Here is a 16,492-nt window from a genome sequence, read left to right as displayed (position 1 = left end):
GATGAGTGTTCTGCTTGCCACAATGGCCACACTCACACTGGTACTTGCACTAGGGATAATACCAGCCAAATGTACCCATTGTGCTGGGGCTACTACTCGCAATTAAGTTACAATACCCAATCTGTTGCTGTTTCAGTTCTTGTGAAAACACAGTAATTGACCAGATTTGTGCAGTACATACCAGTGCTATCACTGTGCATATGTGATAATTTTGCGGATGCTTCCACCGATGTAAATCCTGATAATGTTCCAGTGCAAATTTGGTCACTTTTGCAGCACTGAGACCTGTACAAATTGGCTAATTATCTGGCGCTACATTATGTAAGGTATATGTGCTATAAAGAAATTCCCATAGAGAAGTGCTGTCCGTGGCCAAATTCCGATATGTCTGCTTGGAGTCCGGTTTGCCTCTTCACCCCACCCAGCCTGCAGGCCAATACAAGGTCATGCCTGGACATAAGGTCTTCGCAGCTGGCTGCCAATGCCGCTCAGTGTTCTTTCTGGCAACGTATGGTCAAACGTGCTGGGAGAAGGAAGTACATGCAGGACATTGAAGGGATAACTGACCTACATGAAAGTGGTCATGAGGCGCTTAATGGGACATAACAGAAACTGTAATGAATGTGCAGTGTGAGCATAACTAGTAATGATGTTCTGAGTGGATTTACTGTAAACCACTGATCAGCTAAGTAGACATCCTTTAGTAACTTGGCATAATAATTTAAAATGTTGTTTACCTGGTAAGTGGGTAAGCTAGAAACCGAATGTGCAATGAAAAGCAACCATTATGTGTTAGATGGCTTCCACTATACATACATTAAAAAAACGCATGGGCTGATTCACAAAGATTGCTACTATCGCAAATGAAAAGTCCGGGAGCATCTCGATTTGCGCCCGCTACCTTATACTGGAGTAGCAAAGCCGGAATCTGGCCCACACCTGGCCATGTTCATGTGCAAATATGAAGTCAAATAGATTTACTCCAGGATATCTCGGGGAGCCTCCAGACCTCTCCAGGTTTGCTTCAGTGCTTACCAGCTACAAACCAGCAGGTGCAGTCTTCTCTCCAGTGGAAATATTTGAGAATCAGACTTCTAGAATTATTATTCATGAAAAGATTGGGCACGTTATAGTGGCATTGGCATTTTGTATTTATATTTTATTTCGTTTTTTTTTTTAACAGCAACAGGGTAGCTTCTATAAACTAAACGATTGCTATTGAGACATAATGTGGGTGTTTTTCCAGTAACATCTGAATTCCCCAAAGCGATCCTCATGCCATCATAGTTGGTCCGGGAAACGGGAATCATGTATGTAAATGATTACAGGAAATGTTATTTTTCTTGCCAAAATTCTGACATCACTGTCCCCCACGCGTGCCTAAGACCACTTTACAAAAGTTGCAACACCAGTCCGAGTATACAGAAAAGTGCTGTTAATGTGTCACTCCAAAGCAAACATTGCGACACTGTGCTTGGTTGAGAGCAAGAACGCACTGCAGTGCTTCTAACCAGGTAATCGTTGTCTCTCTCTAGCTGACCAAGGGAAGCCGAGGACAGTCCTGCCTTGCGTCGTAGACCACGTTGGCCGACGCACCGCGAACGCATACGTGCCGCTTTGTCTGGGTGGAAGGATGCAGGCAATCTGGTTGGTGGTCGTATTTGCCGGGACTCTTGGTAGCGGTAAGTGCTTAATTGTAGCCTTTTTTTTTCTCTCTGGGTAGCATTCAAAATTGCCTCGGTGTCTGCCTTTTGTCTCTCCCGATTTTCTTTTTTTAACTGCAAGAAGTTTTGATTTGTTAACGCTTCCCCTACACTTTTGTAACGCATTTATCTATGCAACACGAGGTACTTGGCGAGCTTCTCATAGACTCGGGGGCGCCTCAGCTAAAGTCAAACTTTGGGAAGGGCGGTTTTCCGGCCTTCAGATGTTATGAGAGGGGCTAACTTCAGACTCGGAGACTGTGGGGGGAAAGAGGAAACTTACTTCAGTGGGTGCGTTCTGCGCCAAGGCAGGTGTGTGGGCACCTGTGTCAAGTTAGCAGCAAGTGGTGCAATTTTAAAGCACATCAAACCACTGACACTCCCTCTAAGCTTGATACGATTGAAGGACAAAATGCGCACTTCTCTTAGCACTTTCCAGTGCTGCTGTGGGTGGGGCGTGGTGTATTGTGGTCTTTGTCGGCTGATAGTTCAGTGTGTATGTCCAACTGCATTGTTGTATAAACCACATTCACCCTTCGCATCCACAGACAACACATGCTCCCCCCCACCAATACAGATGCATCATATGCCACGTGATACCCCCGCCCCCCCCACCCCCAAAAGCCCTCACAAGTTTCTAGAACCCTTCCTCTTAAAATGAGGGGACAGGAAAAGTGCTTGGTGCCGGTGGTTTATTTAGCTGGATTAGTATTCTGCGCTGAGCCTGGCGTCCTAACCCCCACCCGCTAGGACGGGGTTGTTAAGTGCTGGGGGTTTTACCCATCTAACCCCCAACCGTCCCTCCTCGTCGACATTTTGCATCATCTTTTACCCCCCTTTCTTTCTCATCACAATTTCTTTCTCATAACATTTTTTAAAATTTTCTTTGCTCATCACATTTCTGTTATTTTCCGATCACATTTTCTACTGTTTTCATTCCATTACCTTCTATGCCTCTCTTTAGCGCCACTTTCTTCATGTTCTTACCCACCGCCCCATGTACCATTCCTTTCTGTCAAATTGTGGGTATTGTTCTGAGCTTTAGTCTACTTTATTTAGCCGTCCTGTCCCACATTTATCTCCCGGGTTTAACCAATTATTTTTCTTTCCCCTCGTTATTTGTCCTTCCCTCCAGATTTGGGTCCGACCAGACCAATTTTGTTCTGGCTCTAGCTAGTGTTGGATTATCTTCTCATCTTAAACTGGTAGGCCTAAAGGATATGAATTAGGCTTGAAAGGTAGCTTTATTTTGAGTCACAACCTTCTGTGGGCCTTCTTGACTACATGCAGTGTTTATGGCATCTAACTTCTTTACACATTCTAGGGAGACTGTGGGGCACATTATTAAAAAAAAAGTGTAATTCCGTTACCACCCCTTTTGCTAAACTACAAGTTTGCTTGTGGGGGTAGAATGATTTACCTCCAGCCCAGAGCTGTGGGCGAATCGGGCCCCCACCAGCAAAAATCCTATGGGACTTAATGCAATGGGGAATTACTGCCGTTGCCACCACCTGTTATATCGCAGAAATTCCGGGATAATGGTAGGTCCTTTTGCGGTATCCTGCCGGAATTACTGGCAGGATACTGGCAAACTTCTAATGACCCCCTATGTTAAAAGCAGTTAATTCTTACCTTCATATCAAACCAAACAACGGTGTGAGGATGAGATGTCTCCTGTCCCTTCTTACCCTTCAAAGCAAACACTCCCCTGACATGCAACTGCTAACATCCCATTACATTTTCAATTGAAATGTATGCATATGAAAAGCGCAGTTGCTAATGTTTTACAGAAGTCATTTGCGGCCTTTGTTAACGGCGCAGCCCAAGCAGCGTTTATCATCTGTGTTGTGTCCTACCTGCCAACGGCTCTGTTTGTGAACGAGGCAAATCAACATAACCCAGAATATCCGGCGGGGAGGGCTGGGGGGAGGGCTGGCTTTTTGATTGTGCTCCTTCCATTTGCACTGATTACTGAAATGTTCAGGGCACCTAATTCACAAAGGTGACCCGAACATTTCAGGCGGTGATGGACATTCGCTTCAAGATGTACTCTCCACCCCCCTTTTTATACACTGCAGATGGGCGCGCGCTACCGACACTACTGTAAAATGGGTTCCAAGCAACCACATGACTTAAATGGTCTGTCATGACTTGCGCCCCTTTGCCTATTTAAAAAGGTGCAGGGGGCTGCCCCTTATTTATGGGCATTTAAAAGCTAATCCCGTTTTTGAATTCGGGTTGTAATTTTAAATGCCCAGACACGCTATTATTTGCTCAAAGAGGGGGACAAGGCGAGAAGAGAACAGGACATCTGAATGAGAACATCCGAGAGGTGCATCTCCTCGCTTGATCTCAGGGCTGTAAATTGACATTTTTTTTACTGGGGGGATCCCACCAGCAACGGTGAGGGTGGGGAGGTGTGGTAGGTTAGATTTTTCTCAAATTCTTCACCACCCCCAAAACACAAATAAAAATGGGTCTTTCAGGGAAAGTTAATCATACACCCCTGTAAAATAACCTTTGTGAGGAGCGTTTCATTTCCTATAATGGTGCAAGTAAAGCTTTGTAGGTGACGCCTTTTGCAGTTAAATATTTTCTGCTCTGTACTATTCTAATAAGCAATTTCACAGGTATCCTGACCACACCTTCAAGTGGTCTTGTGCATAAGTGTCTCGACCCTGGTCCGTACGTCAGTGGGGTCGAATCTCGGCAATGGTTAATTGGGTGAAAAGCCCTCAAACGCTTGAAGGTGCAAAGAGAATTCCTGTGTTCGAGATCCGCAGAGAAATTTTTTGCCGGATCCCAGAGGCAGGAAAATCCAGCACTGCTTACACCCCAAAAAGTTGTGAGAATCTGGCTCTGTCTCATTCAGTCCGCATATGTCCAAGCCTGATGCACTACCGGGCGATGGGTCTCCAGCTTTGACATTGTTTTGCGAATGCGCAAAAAAAATCCTTAAGGTAACCACCGTAAGGATTTTTTTTGCACATTCGCATTTTTTTGCTAAGTATCTCTGCCTTTTTAGATTGGCCACATAACGTTTGTAAAGCCTGCAGCACCTGCCATCTCTGTGATAAAAGGGATCGAGTCTCAAGGCAGCAGTGGCTCTGAAGATGCATTTGAATGCCCTGATAAGTAACTTTTTCTTTTGGTCACATTTGGGTCAGGCATCGATTTTTCTCCTTTCTATTGTGTAAAAGATTTCACGTATATGTAGCATATTCTAATCTGAAGAAAGCCATTTCCTAGCATTCAGACGAACGTTGATCCTTGTGGATCTCCAATACGTCTTAATTCTAGCCTTGAAACCGCAGTGGAAAAATGTGGATAGCTCCCCTTTTCATGTGTAACACGAGATGGACCGCTCTATCTGAAGCTGGAGTCTATATGTTTTTGTAACAATTGTGAGTGGTTAGGAGGAGATTGCTGTCTTTCTTTTTCTTAGACGGAAATTGCGATTATCTGCAACATCTGCATGTTTGAGTAATTTTTGTTGTCTGCTGTCTACTTCCTTTACCTGTAGCATCATTGTAAATTTTGCACAACCTCCACTGTTCAGACCTTACAGAGCTGAGTTGTGTTCGACACAAGGGTCGGATTTGTTGCTGAACGGCTTGTTCAAATTTTGTATTATCTTGATGTACTGCGCGGGTTAGCAAAGCTGCTCGTGGATATGCAAGTATGCAGTGGGAGATGGCCCTTTTGTGCAGATATCTGCTCTGTACAGATGTCTGCCTTGTAGGTCTGCTGAATGTGAGGGATAATAGCTATTGATATGGAACACCGTGTCATAGCTCTGTTTGGAAGGTATCTGTGCAATGAGAGGTTGTCGGCTATCTTAACATGCGAGAATTCCGCTAATGCTTCGCATGGAAGATTTTGCTTAAACTAAATTACTAAATCATAAGTGAATTTCGAAAGTCACGTGCAAAGTTGAAATGTTGAGGGCGAGCGTGAGGGCTTCCTTACTCAGACCAGACCTATTGAAATCTTACAAACCTAATCAATCAAATACAAGAAGCTGCTCTGAAAGTAAACTTGGGAAGAAATGGAAACAGATATGGTTTTTATAAAAATACATAATCCTGTGAAACCGTCTACTTACATATCTGAAGGAGCTGCCAGTAAAAATAGTGTGCACATTTGGAAAAGGTCTGTAGATGTTGCAAACCCCAGCAAATTAAACCTACATATCTTGGCCATTTCCCGCCATGGTGGCTTATACCAAATAAATGGTGCTCCCCTAGGCTTTTGAGCGCAAGCATTGCATTGATGTGGTTTGGCCCTTGCACAAACCCCAGTCTTCTGTTAAATCACAGTAGTATGGTAACGTTTTTACTGGGATGGCATATGTGTCTGATGTCATATGCATATCATCTCTAAGATTTAGAATGAAACGCTTTGTTGTAGAAGTGGTTTGTCTTCTCCGCTGTTTGTCAGTGACTGAGTTCTAGTTCTAATTAAGCTGTCGCTCACTGCTCTCCTTTCCTCCGGCTCCTTCTGAACCACCTAACTGGATCGGCATCTTAACTCCTTGAAGTTCGGTTCTCCTCTGTCACCTTTATACCCCTCATACCGTGAAGTGTTCAATAAAGAAGGGGATTGGTCAGGCAAGCTAGCTATCATGGCAGCACTATGTGATTAGAGGGACATTTTAATTGCCCCTCAACTGGGGCTTAACCTTCCTTACATTGGCCCCACAGAGTCACAGGATTTTCCTCTGACTGGTCCCTGGGCCACAGAATTGTTTCTCTGCATGCTGAACCAGGGTTTAAAACCTTGGTCCCCATCTTGAGATAGTTTCAGGCACAAGGTGGAAGTTCCTTCCCCTCTTTTATTTATATGTTGGTGGATGGTGGGGTTCACAAAACAGGCATTTTGTTATAGGCTAATGATAGCTACTCCGATCCCTTTAACAAAATCGGAGTTGAATAGCTGCAGAGCTGGCAGCACTTGTATGCTCGCCTCCACCTCAAGTGAGTGCTAAAGCTGCTCCAGAATCCGCTTAAACAGAGCGGGGCCTGAGCTAGACCAAAATATCTTCTAGACAGTCACCCAGCAAATTAAAGAACAGGAGCGAATGGGGAACTGCAGTATGGCAGATGTGGTTCTCAAAGCTGCAGTCTAGACCCATCCAGGACCAGAGAACTACGATTCCCAAGTTCCCTATATGAAACCACCACACATGGGTTAAAGCCCTATAAAACCTCAAGGGCCCAGTTAGTAGATGCTGCTGGTACTAGGAAGATCAGGAAGCCTAGGAAGGAGCTATAGGCAGGAGACTGGAGCAGAGCCCCTGAGGCAAGTAGGAAGCCAGAGACTAAAGACCAGAGGCTGCAGAGAGGACGACAACCCAGAAGACTGCGGAAAGGAAAGTCAAGAAAGTGAGGGAACCGTGGTGGCTATGAGGAAAGTGCACAAAGGAGTGAAGTGGGAGCCCAAACGGGTAAAGAAGTTGGGAGAGTAAGGAGTGAATTGGGAATCCTAAGTGCAATAGCACCAGTATCAAAAGGTGTGAACAAGTTGGGAACGTCAAGGGATTTGGACTATCTTAAGTGGTGTGAGAGGGGCCCAAAGGGGCGAAGGTGAAGGAAATTGACAGCTATTGCTAGAAACTATTGATGAGGGATGGCTAAGAAAATAGGCGCTAGAGGAAAGTGAAACTGAGCGGGTGGAGGTAGTATTAACATAACCACTGTATTTGTGGAGCACCCTTCAACCACAGAGGTATTTTGTAGCTTTTTTAAGATGTTTTTTGTTACCTAACTCAATGATACTCATTTTATTGACCTAGGAAGAATGAAGGGCTGAGTGAGGTTGCCCGGACTCGAGTCTCTGACTAGGAGTACAAACACAAGTCCCTGGAATGGATGAACTGATCCACAGACCGAGCACTTGAAGGGAGTTAAGAAACCTCTCTAGGGCAGAAAAGGAGGTAACCAAAAAGTCCAGGGTGAACGTTGGATATCCATGAAGAGGGGAAGGAGGGAGGTAGCATAAACGGAGGAGGTGAAAGAGAGGACTGTTAAAGGGCCAGGAGAGGGGATATTGGTGCAAAGCAGGGAAACGCAAGTGTTAAAGCGGTGGACCCTAAAAAAAAAGGTACAGCCAGAAAGACACATGGAGAACCAGAATTTGTGGGAGTGAGCCTTAAAGCGAAATGTCGGGGAGGAGAGAAATATTGGTGCAGGGGGCTCGAGGAACTGGACCCTGGCAGAGGAATGAAGTGAAGGATGTAGTGAGAACCCTGTCCAATGTTGGGCCTGCCTTTTGACATCAGTCCCATCTTTGAAGGCATGCCTTACAGCCTTACTTAAGGAATCCTTCCACCGATTCCAATTATAGGGCCTACACCTAGGACTGAGCGCTAAGGAGAAAAGAAGAAAAGACTCCATTAACTGAAAAATAGGGTCCTTGAACGGTTCCATGTAATAATGTCGCCACAAAAATCTCGCCATGCAAAAATATCACCGAAAAACTGCCGTTTTTTGTGGCAACATTATTGCATGGAACATGCGGGGGACACCCCAGCAACCCCCTTTTTTTTTTTTTTTTTTTTTCTTCTTTTTTTTTTGCCCCTGTCCCCGTATATATGGTCACCCATATAATATCGCTGCAACCTTTTCCCGGCGATATTATTTACGGCGACCATATATATGGGGATAATATTACCCGATACCCCTTGAACCCCATAAAACTCAAGACTGCGAGCTAGCGAGCATTGTGCCGATTTTCTGGGTACACCCAGCCTCTAAACTTGCAGGGTACTGGCTCAACCTTTGTTGTAAGACTTTCACGAGAGAGATCTTTTTTGGATAAGTTTTCTTAGAGCACTACCCAACGAGGAGAAGAACCATCCTTACCACTTTCAGTTTAAGTAAGATGATATTTGTTTATTCTGGTTACAACTTTGCAAGCAAATAGTCTTCAAACTAACCACTGACAACAATACTCAATCCAACATCATCAGTAGATTGTGAACTGCCCGCAAATGCTCCAAGCTTCCAAGACATTTAGAATCAAGATGGCTAGCCAACACTGGAGCTTTTCCACCTCCAATAAGATGTGTCCAGACGTTTATAGTCTACCCACCCAGAACCCTTGAAATCCTATTTCATGTCCTACCGAATCTAGAATTGCATGAACAGCGTCTATTTGAAAAATTAAAACATCTGTTGAAGCTACAGAGAACACATCTCAGGTGAACTATACACTTCAAAGCACGGAAGAAAGTCATACTTTGCTGCGCAACCATACCACTAATATCCAGCAACACATCTCTCTGAATGCACCACACTATATCAGAAAGTGGCACAGGGGCTCTTCTTTTGCAATCATTACCATTTAATTCCCTAACACACTACCAAAAAGAAATTGCACATTCCATGCACTCCCCTACCAGACTATATTCTCTGATGTAATTATTTTCTTGTCTAGAACAAATGTTGGAAAACAATACAGTGCATCTCTTTCTTCATTTTATTTTTTTAAACAAAATAATCACAGTATCGTATCATAAAAATGAGCTTCGAAACAGATAAAAGGGAAAATGAACACAAATTCATCATTAAATGCTGGGCTCATTGTTAATGCATTTGATGGCACTAAAAACACCTGATTTGAGTGACCACACAATAAATATGACCATAAAACCTCATTGTCCATAAAATCCAGCTTATATACAACATGTCTAAAATGTATTGAGCGCTTAAAATGCAACTTTGGGCATCTTTAAGTGATTCCATACTTCCATCTTCTCTACAATATCTACATATCAATTCTTTCGGGAGCATACCCCATCTTACTTGTACTCATTTGTGGGGAGAATATTCAGACAAAACCTCATAAAGATCACCTGTGCCCTTCCAATAGGGAACAAACGTAGGTACGAAGGAAGCATTCCAATCTTTTTATCCCCATATCTATGATGCTCAAGTGAATCTGTGCATGGTCTCAGTGGTTTCAACCCAGTCTGCGGAAAACAATGCTTTTTTAATATGCATTTGATTAATGAATGACTTCTCCAAGTGAAAGCCAAGATCTTCCATATTCTTCTTCATACATACTGCAACTAGATGTATCATTGACACTTAGACAATTTTTTAATGGGAGACCCATAGCTTCTTAAAGAGCATCTTTTGGAAGGTCCATAAATGTCAAAATTATAATCAAATATTTCCATCTGAATCTACATATAAGGGAATTTAGGTCCAGTTTATTCCAAATAAAAGATATGGGTAAACGCCATCGTAAGTTAAAAGCTTTCCTCCCCACAATTGCCGCCATGAGATCCATTTGATCAGCAACCCACATCTGCATTACCTCCAAGCAATACAATATTTTCCGTTCAACTTTTCCAACATAGGAGTGCACAAGAAGTCTTTGCGAAAATGTACAAAATGTCCTATTTACTAGGCGCATCTGTGCTATGAAGCACTCTGCCTTATATTTTAGGAAGTCCGTAATCTTCCCCTTTGCCGGTTTATTAAAAATGTGGAATCCTAAATAAATGAAACTTTCTGATAGTAAAAGCTTTTTGATAATTTAAAAACCAAGAGAAACTAGAGGATTTATTAAGATAACTAAGATCCATTATCTTGGTTTTGTCTGGGTTAATGACTAAACTTTTTTTCTTAGACTAGATAGCAAATGCAGAGATGAATCTCTGTAGACCCAATTGTGTACAATCGAAGAACATATCATCCGCATATGCGATACAATGATACCTATACAAAGCAAATTTAGGACCGGCAAAGGCCGTGGGGGATATCTCCTCCTCCTCAAGTTCTGATAAATATAAATAAAAAAGACATGGGGCCAGATTACAGCCCTGACACACTCCTGTATCTGTGTTAATCTTTTGAGAAAGAAGACCATCATTGTTTAGCCTAACCTGGATATCCGTGTTATTGTGCAAGAGCACAATCCATTTAAGCAGCCCCTCTGGTATTCCCCAGCTTGCCAATTTACTCCAAGTAAATTCCTATCCACTGAATCAAAGGTGGTTGAGGGATCCATAGAGGCGACGAAGATATGATTATACCTCTGTGACCAGGCCGAATCTTGCAGCAGTCTAATTATAAAACCATTCATCAACGATCACATCGAGCCCCGGAGCCAGGAGAGAGCAGGAGTTCTCTCCGCATCACCAGCAGACCTCCAGCTACCTTCCGTGAAACCTCTGTGCTGCAGGAGCAGCCGAGGTAAGAGCGCACACCTGGCATCAGCATAGGTGAGCCACTGCACCAGGTTTGTTAGCCTGCTCCAGCAAATCCATCCAGCAAGATCGCCTACCTACCTCGAGCCACGCTATCATCTGCCACTTCACCATTTGCCCATGATTCCCAGGCCACTGCCTGCTCCCAAGATGGCCGCCTGCACCCTAACAAAGGGTAGCGTCATGTTGCTAGGCAACTAGACCAAAATATTAACCAGCCCTTTCCGCCGGTAGGCGGAAGCGGCCCATATCCGTCAAGGCCTGTGGAAGATAAGGCCCTGTTTGCGCCTGTTCGTGCATGGGCGTGCCATAAGACTTGCCGATTCTTCGTGGGACGGTAAACTTCAAACCCTGTCTGCAACCTAACTTATTAAATCAATCACTGAAGACCAACTGTGTAATACACCTAGTATGTGCTATCACTTACCTACGTTTTCCCCATATGTTGCTGCTCATGTAAGATAGTGAGCTATGCACCGTAACTCTGTGAACCCCACTTATGCTATTTAAAAATTGATGCCTATACCGAATGCATGCTGCCCACTGCTGAAATGTGTACTGCTCACCTTTCTCCCAAAGTTGCTGCCCATTTTTGAAACGCATGTTGCCCATTTAGAAATGCTCACAAATAGGCCACTTATTTAAAAATTCTTGCCCATACCAATGTATGCCGCCCACTGTTGAAATGTGTATTGCTCGCCTTCGTCAAACAGCTACTGCCCATTTCAAAATGTTTGCTCCCCTCATTTAACCGCCCATTGCTTACCTCGTGGAAAGCCACCAGTCGAGTCGAACACCGTCCCAGCTACTAACCATATCACCCCAGTCCACTCAGTAGCACCTACTCCAAATCGTGTTCCCCACACTCCCACAACGTACCACCCACACCCTTTCTACCAGCACTGCACATAGACACACAGACCTTAGAATCTACTCCGGCACTCCGAGCTCAGATTCATAGCACCAGGTCACCCAAGCCACACTGCAGCTCACAAGCTAAATCTCATCCCATGGAGCTTCACATGAGAGATCAAAGACTAGGCTCCAGATCTGTCCACTGCTCAACCACCTCTAAAACTCACCCAGTAAAACAGCCTCACCACCCACCATTACCGACAGCCACCCTAATGCCTAGTACTTCCAGCAAAACGGACAATCCTACTAGAATCCCTACTAAAACCAAACCAGGAACAAAGAAGATAACTCCATTCCAATGTGCACTTATTAATGCACGCTCCATGCCAGCACATGCCATAGAGATTCAGGACCTCATTACCGATTTAAATTTAGACATCCTAGCCATCACCGAGACCTGGCTACACGAAGCCTCAGGTCCAGCCATCTGCCAAACCCTACCATCAGGCGACATCATCCTGCGCCAAGACAGAACCTCCAACAAAGGTGGAGGGGTAGCGTTAATTCCCAGGGAATCTATTAACGCCAGGCAACTAAAAACCACTGAGTTGGATAACTTTGACTTGATATCAGTAAAAATATCACCCTCGCCAAATGATACCATAACACTCCACATTATCTACCATCCTCCAGGCCCAACCAACGATTTTCAACCCAAAATCACCCATATTTTAGGAGACAACCTAAAAATGAACACAAGAGTCATGCTCTTAGGTGACCTTAACCTGGTCTTCCAAGACCCCAAAGACAAGAAATGCAAAGCCCTCGCCAAAGCTCTCCAAGCTTCACCCAACTAATCAACGACCCGACCCACACCAAAGGTCGTATACTAGATTGGCTCGTGTATCAAAACTGTGCCGCTGACCTCAGCTCCAACACCCCACGTCCATGGACTGACCACCACTTATTACACTTCTTGATACGCTCAAAACCAATAGTGAACCCTAACCCACCCGCACCAGCCACCATGGCCAGATCCAAGAAACTACTCACTGTGCAAAGAATCCTCCCCCTCATTGAAATCTCTGCGCTCACCCCCCCTACATCTAATGACCCCACAGAACTAGTTGAAAACTATAACACCACTCTCAAAGAGGTGTTAGACACCATTGCTCTATTGGAAAAGAAAAAAACCAAGCATACTCTTCATGCAAACTCATGGTTCACTCAAGAAGTCCTTGATGCCCGAACTGCTAAATGAGCAGCACTAAGCTCTTGGCAAAATAACCCCTCCACTACCACAAGAGACACTTACCGCATAGCCGCCAGACTTTACAAGCATGCCATCTCCAAAGCTAAAGCAGCCACGTACAACTCTAGAATTGAGAAAGCAAAATCCCAATCTAAAGAGTTATTTGCCATTTATAACGAGCTGACCACCCCCCACCTCCACACAACCCACTGAGAAAAAATGAAACCTGGTGTAACAATATTCAACACGCCATGCTAAACAAAATCAAAACACCCCAGAACAAAATTAAGACCCAGTTTGACAATCTGCCTAAAGCTACTCCTCCCACACCTAAGCCCTCGGCCACCCCACCAGCTGCTGCCCGTCAACATGGCACAAACAAACCTACACCCTTTACATTCAGGGAAGTAACAATCCCGTAAGGCCTACTGATCATGAAACGCATCAAACCGTCGCTATGTAAAGGGGACACATGCCCAGCCAACTTAGTCAAAGACTGTGCTGCAGCCTTGGCCCCATTTGTTACCTCCTTTATCGCTTCCTTCGCCAACAGTACCGTCCCACTCACCCTCAAGTAAGCTTGGGTTCGTCCACTACTAAAAAAACCTACCCTTGACCCAGAATCCCCTAACTACCATCCAATTACCACTATGCCTTTTCTGTTGAAAATCCTGGATAAGGCTGCCTACTTACAGATTCAGTCTTACCTGGAATCCTACAACATCCTAGGGAAAAGACAATCCGGCTTCTGCCCTCGTACTGGCACAGAATCAGCCCTTCAATTACTGGAAGCCATGGATGAAGGCAAATCCTCACTCCTCCTACTCTTGGATCTCTCGGCTGCCTTTCACTTGGTAGACCACAAGATCCTGTGCAAACATCTCACTGACACAGCCCATTTCTCCCAAGAATCCACTGCTGGGATAACCTCCTTCTTAGAAGGCTGAGCAATGAGGGTCTTCTCCGACAAGGCTTCAGCCACTCCATCCCCCATTGAGTGTGGAGTGTCACAAGGATCCTGTTCCTCCCCACTCTATACAATCTATTCACCCTCCCACTGTTCAGCGACCTAGAAGAATTTGGCATAGCTTTTACCAACTATGCCGATGACACATGCATTCTTCTTCCCCTAACAGGGAACTATGAACAAGACCTCAACACACTCCAGAAGACATATGCACACATCCAGGCCTGGATGGCAGCCAATGGTCTCTGTCTAAACGGGGAAAAAACTGTAATCCTACTGATAGGCCCCAAAGAATCCTTAAAAAAACTAGACGACAAGTGCAGTTTCTTCAGTATTGAGAACACTGTTATCACAGCTTCCACTGCAGTGAAAACCCTTGGGGTATACCTGGACGCCACCTTATCAATGGACAGGCAAGTCAGCGCCATCTCATTTTCAGCCGCACTCGCAACAAAAATCATAAACGCAGTAAAACCTCACCTGTCACCAACCAATTGCCTTAACATCGCAAGAGCCACTATTGGTGCAAAACTTGACTACTGCAACATCTTACTCCTAGGCACCCCCACGAAGAACATTAACAAACTGCAAACGGCACAAAACAGCGCCCTTCGAGCCGCCCTTAGCATCCCTAGGAGAGAACCCATTTCACAGGCGAGAAAAGATGCCCTCTGGCTCCCAATCAAAGAGCGCATAGCATTCAAAGCCCTCACGATGACTCTCAAATGCATTGCCCAGACTTCCCCTGCCTACCTGGCCGAAAGAATACACCATGCTCCGGCCCACAGACGAAGGCTGGACCAATAATCCCACCTACTATCAGTCTCAGCATTTAACGGAGCCAAAGTGGGCGGCTCTAGTTTTGAAGTAATAGCCCCAAAAGCCTGGAATGCACTCCTGCCCAGCCTACGACACAAAGAATCCCTCAGTTTTCAGAAAGGTGCTAAAAACTAAGCTATTTAACTAAACCACTCCCACAATGCATTTAACCTGTACTACTGCCTGTGTAAATATCTGTCCTAAATCTGTTACCACTGCTCTGAAAAATTAACCTTTACTAAGTGAATATACTGTAACAGTGCCACGATGCCTATGGGCCGCTGGGCGCTTTATAAATTCAAATAAATAAATAAGGTACCCGGGTTTTTACAGAAGCCCACCTGAGCTTTTAATCTGCCCACCTTAGCAGACCAGGCCACCAGATGTTCTAACAATGTGCCAGCAAATATTTTTTGGTCTGCATCCATAATTACCAGGGTTACCTTGATCACCCCTTTTTTATAAATCAGCAAAACATATGTTTGCCACAAATCCGGAATCAGACAGGACTTAACGATTTGGGAAACAAAATCACCAAAATATTGCCACATGGATTCCAAGATAGTCACTGGAGCGTGAGGACGTGTCTTCCAGTCCTCCGTCAGGGCTTATAGAAGCAGACATTCGCTGGCAGCTGAAAGCGCCCCTCCCCGCACCACCCCCCCCCTATAGGCAGCCCTGGGGAGTTATCCCCTCAGAAGATTCATTGAAGCAAGTCCTGGAAACTACGTGAAGGAAACACATTACGCCACCAGTGAACACGGAGAGCGATAGCCCAATCTGGGGATACAGGTCAAGAAGCCTACACCGCTGCAGAGGGGTGGGGGGTTCTTGGAAGCCAACTGGGAAGGCGGGGGGCTAGCCCACGAGGAGCCCGGAGCCACGAGGGAAGCTGTTGTTTCCCCTGAAAAGCTGGCAGCGTGACAGTGGCACATCAGAGCGGACCCACAAGAGGGCTGTGAGGAACGGGGGAGGAGATTCCTGCCCCCTATTCACCATAAATGGACCAGGTTTAGGGAACGAGTCCCTGCGAGGCAGAGACTAGGCACCGTGACGCCGGAGGAGGAGACCGGAGACCAGAGAAGGTGCCCAGCAGAGGCAGTCATAGCGCCGGAGATGGCCTTGAGGAAAGAAGACCTGAAGTGCACCGATGCCGGAGCACGACAACCAGCAAGAGGTACGGGAGACAGCGCAGAGGCAACCTCAGAGTAGAGATCAAGTAAGTGCCTGTGGGGAGGGGGCAATTTGTGGCAGAGAGTGTTTGCCCACTCCCCCATACATTCAACTAGCGAGAGGCGCTGACGGCTGTGGGGCCCCCTTGGACAAGGAATGGACCACACTATGGGCGCAGGAGCGGCACAGCAACATAAGCACCATTAGCCCTCATGCGCGGCCTCGGGAAATGATGGAAGGAACATAGAGGCAGCCACTGCATGGCAGGCCACTGGAGGGCCCCCTCTACCACCCACTCTTTGCATTGAGGGATGAGAACGTAATTGAGGCCTGGGGAGGAGGAGGAGGAGCAGGAGAAGAGGGGAAGAGGAAAGGGAGCTTGCCGGTGGGCAGTGAGTGGTGAATCATACGCAACAGGCAACCTGGCGGAGATGGCCTCTTGTGGTCGGGGGCAGAAGAAGTCTGCAAAATAAGCAAGAGGAGAGGGGCAGGGCGAGGTCCCAGTC

At 45.5% G+C, this 16,492-nt stretch overlaps 1 protein-coding gene across 2 annotated transcripts in view; it reads left to right on the top strand.

Annotated features, from left to right (window-relative positions):
- MST1 (macrophage stimulating 1) overlaps nucleotides 1-16,492 on the top strand; it is a 1,288,434-nt gene that overhangs the window by 104,154 nt on the left and 1,167,788 nt on the right. For both annotated transcript variants that reach the window (XM_069644177.1, XM_069644176.1), the window contains exon 2: nucleotides 1,536-1,682. In XM_069644177.1, coding sequence (XP_069500278.1) covers nucleotides 1,634-1,682 — 49 coding nt within the window. In that variant the 5' untranslated portion in view covers nucleotides 1,536-1,633. The remainder of the gene's footprint in view (nucleotides 1-1,535; nucleotides 1,683-16,492) is intronic.

The sequence above is a fragment of the Ambystoma mexicanum genome, chromosome 2p, assembly GCF_040938575.1.
Source record: "Ambystoma mexicanum isolate Mex_15411 chromosome 2p, UKY_AmexF1_1, whole genome shotgun sequence".
Taxonomy (NCBI): Eukaryota; Metazoa; Chordata; class Amphibia; order Caudata; family Ambystomatidae; genus Ambystoma; species Ambystoma mexicanum.
Note: the sequence above shows the minus strand (reverse complement) of the source record. Positions and strands in the feature narration are given on the sequence as shown.